General features: G+C 36.0%; 1 protein-coding gene across 1 annotated transcript; it reads left to right on the forward strand.

Moving 5' to 3' along the window:
• The first annotated feature begins 3,105 nt into the window (after positions 1-3,105).
• LOC127073290 (uncharacterized) lies at positions 3,106-3,948 on the forward strand. Its single transcript, XM_051014436.1, has one exon. It carries the CDS (start codon positions 3,417-3,419, stop codon positions 3,783-3,785), a length of 369 nt encoding a protein of 122 aa, XP_050870393.1. The 5' UTR covers positions 3,106-3,416; the 3' UTR covers positions 3,786-3,948.
• The last annotated feature ends 2,909 nt before the right edge of the window (positions 3,949-6,857 follow it).

A 6,857-nucleotide genomic window follows, 5' to 3' on the forward strand; every position in this document is an offset into this window, starting at 1 on the left:
TTCATGCGTTATTTACTACAAGATTTATTTTTTAGAGGGTTCTCTCAAGCTGGGTTCTGACTTGGAGAGAGTTTGTTCAATTCCATCTTTTAACTCCAAATTGATTTCAGCTTGCAATTAATTGGTTACTTTTGGTGTTGTCGTCGTTTGCAGGAGTTGTTACAACATTCTCTTCATCCTTTTTATCAGACTTTGGGTTTTTTTTTATTGGAATCAGTTGCATCATCTTTTATACCCTTGTAAGTCGAGTGCTTTTAAGCGATACCCACATAATTTTCAATAAATTCAAACCTTTGTACATTAATCATTAATGATTCCAAACTATTTTCATAAATAAAATCAGAAGGAAAAGATTACCTGGATGGAATATCCAGTTATAATCCTGAATATTAGACTCAAGCTGTAAGAGCTTGCAAGCCATAAATATTCGTCTTCCCTCTAAAACATTTGTAAATATTTGAACCATTTCTTTAAGCAATATTGAAAAGAAACAGACTGCCTGAGTGGAATATCCAGATGTAGTCTCGAGTATTAGACACAAGCTGTAAGAGCTTGCAAGTCACAAGTACTCGTCTTTCAAACTTCAAAATACTTAATTCCTATCTTAACCTCTTTCAATAAAGATGGAAATGGAACATGGTGTATACTGTGCACTCCTGAGATTAAGATTCAAGGTGGATGTCTTGCCTATCTTAGCTCTCGCCATCGTTTAAAATTGTCAATGCGGTTTCTTCAAACCCTTTCTCAATCAAACCTCAAAATACTTAATTCTTATTAAACATTTTTTCAAATAAGATGGAAATGGAACGTGGTGGATACCGCGCACTCCTGAGACTAGGATTCGAGATGGATATCTCGCTCATCCAAGTTCTCGCCATTACTCAAAAATACACTCAACCAATCAAACTCTTTTTCTCGTCGCCGTGCGACTAATCAAAAACCTTTTTCGTAAACGAAAGATATATTGTCTTAAGGTGATGCAAAACAATGTTTCGGCCACGATTGTTGAGTCGAGATAAGTGACGTTTTTCCGAATGATGATTTGTAAATCCATTAGATGTGTGGTATACGTCTGCTCCTCATCTGTTTTGGGTAAAACGATGTTTTCGTCGATTAGTACAGTATAGCTTTCGCTAAAATCGACCAACAAACAAACATTTTTCTACCTAGAACTACATAAGCCTTGATTTCTTTGTTGAGATACGTAGGAGCAGGATTTGTAAATCTTGTCAGGCTCACTAATAAAAAACTTAGGTTTAGTCCTTCGTCAAAAATCCAAAAACATTCTTCTCTCTTCTATTCTTTCTTTCCCACCTAATAACTTAAAGCCTAACATTCCAAACTAACATCAATGCGCACAACTAACCTAACGGTTTCCGTTGAGTACAACAGACGTGAGGGGTGCTAACACCTTCCCCTTGCGTAATCGACTCCCGAACCCTGATATTGGTTGCGACGACCATAATCATTGTCATTTTTTCTTGGGTTTTATCGATATTTCCCATTTCCTTTTTAGGAATAAATAAAATTCGGTGGCGACTCTGTTCAATTCATCATTGCGAGCGTGCGATTGCGCTTCGCATAGGTCGTATTCTCATTTTTTTGAGGTGCGACACAACCATCAAAACAATTTTGAACATGTAATGCATCATCCTACGAGCGTCTTGGTCGGTCTTAATATCCACTCATTCGCGCACTTCTCCGTGTTGGTTGAACGTGGACACAAGCCATTGTATTCTTCTAATCCGTTCACCCTCTCCAATTTCTCCCTCTAACCAATTGTACAACGTCCGATTAAGACGTTCAAACGTATCTGTGTTACAAAGTCGAACCTATATCGGAGCCGCAACGACAGAAAATATTACATAAGCATTTCATTTCTGAATGTATGCAGACATTGTTGAAACATAGAGAATTGAAATTGATGGTTGAACTAGACAACTTATGGTATTAGGAGATGAATTTGAGTGAAAATAATTGTATACAAGACGTGGTATTTATAGAAACGGAACATCTATTGCACAAATCACGTGGGCGCCAGATGAATTGGTGTCCACATGAAATGCAGGCGCCAGATGAATTGGCGCCCACATGAAATGCAGGCGACAGATGAATTGGCACCCACATGACCATCACATGCAGGCGCCAGATGAATTGGCGCCCACCATGCAAAATGCACTCAGGCGCCAGAGACATTGGCGCCTCCTCATGAGGGTCAATGCAGGCGCCACAAGCATTGGCGTCTCCTCATTAGGTCCAATGCATGTGCGACAATGCTACTGATACCTCCTCTTATTGGTATGGGGGTGCGTCAATTCATCTGACGCATTCTCTACCAAACTTGATTATTTTGATTTATTTATTTTTAAATTGAGTATTTTTGAATTTTTTTAAAAAAAATTGCTTATTTTGAAAAAAAAATCTAATATTCGGGGTATAAGCATTCATTATCCGTCTACTGTTTCCTTTTATAGATTTTAAATGCGGTTTTACACCTAGACAACGACTGAATCATGCATAATTGTTGTCGTTTGTTTTAGAAATGGTGTTTTGCCTTCTAGCAAGGTTATTGGCCATTGCCTAAAACAATAGTTATAATAGTAATATCATAAGGATGCTTACCGATGATATTAGTTTAAAAAAGTCTTTTTCTTTAAATAGGGTCAAAAAAATTAAATTTTTATAAGGTCCATCCATAATACATTAACATTTTTCTGAAAAATACTAACGACTTTGAGAAATTAAATAGATAAATTGAGCATTTTTAAGAAATTAAAAAGACAAGATTTTCTAAAACTATATATATATATATATATATATATATATATATATATATATATATATATATATATATATATATATATATATATATATATATATATATATATATATATATATATATATATATATATATATATATGTGTGTTTAAAAAATTAAAAAGACAAGATTTTCTAAAACTATATATGTTCATTACACTGAAAAAAAAAAATTTTTTTTTTTTTAAATATTATATGTATTAAATACATTGAACATAAAATATTTTAATTTTGGTTAGCAGCGTGATCCTAATTTCCTTTCAAAAATAAGTGAGTTCCCACATGATGCAAGCAAAGTAACCCAAACAATTTTATTTGTCCTTCTTTAATTATTTCCCCACCTTCCTTACCTTTTCCCCACGCACATGATGGCATGCTATGCTTACTATTTTACTCCCAGCCAAACCACTCCAAAATCAAATTGAAATTGAAATAGGAATTGAAAATTGAACATTACGCGTCCCCAACCCCAAAGCACTCACTTATTTTAAAACCCCCAATAACTCCAAAAAAGACAACACCAACAACACACACAACCTTTCATTTCACCATCATACCAAACACAATCTCAACCCTTTGCTGCTGCTTCTACTCCTAACATGGTTCCAGAAAGACAGCACGGTGGCGGCGGAGGAGCACCGCACGGCATTCTTCTAGCCGTCGTTGTAGCTATAGTGGTAATCGTCCCTTTCCTTCTCGGAGATCAAGGTGAAGCCGTCACCGAAGCTATATCGGAGCTGTTAAGTCCACTCGGTCTTCTTCTCTTACCAATCATCCTTCTCCTCACTATTCAGTTCCTCTCCTCCGAACGCGGCTCGTTCATCTCAGCAATTTTCTCCACCGGAGAACCTGATACCATCCACCGTGTCAGTGGATCTCCCTTCGGCGTCGCGCTCTTCCTCGTCATCATTCTTGTCCTTTTGTATAACCGTTTTTCTATCTTCGGCGGTGGCGACTCAGATGACTGAAACTGAAACTCTACTTGTTTTTCTAGATCTGACTCTCAGCTTTTTATTTTTTTATATTTTGCTAAAGCGCGCCGTTGTGTATATGTTAGTATTATTAATTAGTATGAGTCTATTTTGTAAGGAAAAAGAAGTTGAGTATGGGAAAGGAATTTGAATTTGATCAGTGTTGTTTTTATGTTATATTACATTAATCTTTGTAAGGGAAGTGAAATCGGTGCAGTAGTTTGTAAGATGATTTAAGTGATTATTCGGTGCAGGATAGCAATGGCTTTCTCTTGCTTTTTTGTTGCTTTGAATACGGCATGAGCAGCAGCGCTGACCCCTTCGTCTTTACTTTGTTGTGTTCTTACTCGAAAACTGTATGCCAACGCGTGTCGACGGGTCATTCACGCTCTATTGCTTTGCACCATAGACTAGTATTTCTTTTCACATCTTGTGTTAATTGTAGTTTTTTATAAATATGAAGATTCTTTAATTTTAGATGCTTGTGTCATTGACTCACTAAGTAAGCTTACTTGACACAATTACAATTTTATTTCTTTCTAGATATTTTTGAAGTGCAGTTCGTAATTATTTGACATGTTATTAATTTATTTATTTGTTATAAAGGTCGTTTTTTTAGGTTGAACATCTTCATATAGATTAGAAAAGTATAGTATATGGTGGTACTTGCAAAACATATAATGAAGATTGGACATGTAAATAATGAGAGACTTTGTATGAAAATAGTGGGGTTCGGGGGGAATTCGACTCCCCTGCATGCTGATATAGGAATATTTACATCAGTCTCTATGGGTTCGGTTAAAACCAATTTTCTAGTAAAAATATGGGAATTTCTTCCTTAAATTGTGGAAAGATAGTTTCCCCCTTTGAGTGTTCTTTCAAACTATTATTCTTTGGACACCTCACATTCAACATGTCACAAACGATCAATCGTGGGCCTTAATTTGGATTGGGCCATTCGATTCACTGGGTGTGACTTTAGTTTGGATTGGGCAATTCGATTCACTGGGTGTGACTTGGAGAACGCCCAAACCCAACGAGGCAACTCAATCTGAGTCTACCCTGCGTTCCAGCACTTCATTTGGCCTGCTTCGCCGTGGGTTATCTACTTCTGAACCCAATAAAATCATCACAATCTAGAATCCTTTAAGTACGAAGTCTGGGAAGAGTGAAATGATTTACTTTAACGGACGGCAGTCTTAGTGATATTTTCGGTAATGAATCATTCGAGAACCACAAGGGACGAGTCCCTCCAGCATTGCTTGTAAAGACAAGTCCTTTAGATGAGACTTCCAAAGATAAGTCCCTTAGGCGAGACTTGTAAATGCGAGTCCCTGAGACGATACTTGCAAGACGATTCCCTTATACGAGACTTGCAAAGGCGAGACCCTCATGTGAGACTTGCAAATGTGAATAGTCTCTCAAGAGAGACTTAAGAGGGTTCGATTTTATCTTTGTATTCTCGCCCTTTGTAGGCTCGTTTGTAACCACGCCTCTCAGGGTTTATTGATAAACGTCCATATTTTATGGTGGTTAATTTATGATATTTGAATTTCGTTGTAGTTTGTCTATTTCACTTGAAACCTATGTTGACCTAACCACCATTTTATAATTATAAGACTTGTCACTAACAGTAACAACGACGACTAAGATGCCACAACAGAGATGCATACCGATATGGAAGAGTTATGTCGTCAAAACAAAACCCTGCAAGATAGCATTATGAACCTCTAACAACGACAACGATTGGAGATCGACGAACATGAGGATACGAAAACCCTAGATCCTTAACCCCCACTCCGCCAAAATCTAAGACATATTAGTTCCCAAAAAATTCAATTTGTCCTCGTTGTTGATGGAGAGGGATAAGCCTAGTCTAGTAAATTAATATATTATAGTGCAGTAATAATTTGATGATACTCAATGTAGTGTCATCATGCAAGGTAAGCACATTGGATGATTGAGATATTGGTGCATGTTTTTCCCCTCCATGTCAAATCATTGGAGTTTACCCTGAATATGTTTGTGTTAGGGATACTTAGAGGGGTGGGAATAAATCCCATATTTTTTAGTGAAAATTGTTGAGATAAGGCATTAATGAACTTCGTAAGAAAAAAGCTACTAATTCCCCTTAGTAATAAGTCATCAACATAGACCATGAAATAAGAAATGGTTTCTTTTAGGATGTACATGAACAATAATATATCACTCTTACTAGTTTAAAAAGCATATGTCATTGTAAAAAAAATTAAGGCATCATGTCAATGCTAAGCTCGTGGAGCCTAACAATGTCCATAAAGAGCATTGTGAAGTTTGTAGACACAATGAGGATGTTGTGTGTCTCTGAGACTAGGTGGTTAGGAGATGTATATTTACTCTTGAAGAAAACCTTAAAGAAAAGTATTATTGACATCGAATTGATGCATGTGTCACTTGTGATCAAGAGCAAGAGTGGGAATAATTTTGATAGATTGAGGTCGACAACCAATGCAAAAGTTTCACGAAAATTCACTTCGAGACAATTAAATCATTTCACTACAAGGTGTGTTTTATTGAAATCAATTGTTCCAATTGCAATCCTTTTAATTTGTAATAGTCACTTGCAATTTGAAGATACATTATATGTTGAAGGATTATTAATAACGATAGTATTGGGAAATGGTTAAGGAGAATGTAAATCGTTACCTGATAAAGTTTTCAAAGTTTGAAATACCTCATTATTTGTCGCTATTTGTATGATTGAGATAGGTTGAGTAGGTTGTTTGTTGAGCTTTCTTGAAATAGGAAGCATATTTTGCAAAGGTTAATCACTTATGTTGTGGTGAGAGTTTGTTTAAGGTTGGACAGAAGGTGGGCTGATGGTAATGTATAGGAATATATGATCATAAAACTTAATATGTCCCGAGGTATAAATTTTATTTGTGGTTTATTCAAGATAATGATAAATATATTGTAAATATAACTAATCACTACAAATATTTTTTACTTTAGACAAATTGTTGCTTAAAAGGAGTAATAGACCACCACCTTTTCACTTGAAGCTGCGATTTACAAATGTGGGCTTAACAT

Source organism: Lathyrus oleraceus, chromosome 4, assembly GCF_024323335.1.
Source record: "Lathyrus oleraceus cultivar Zhongwan6 chromosome 4, CAAS_Psat_ZW6_1.0, whole genome shotgun sequence".
In the NCBI taxonomy this organism is placed as follows: Eukaryota; Viridiplantae; Streptophyta; class Magnoliopsida; order Fabales; family Fabaceae; genus Lathyrus; species Lathyrus oleraceus.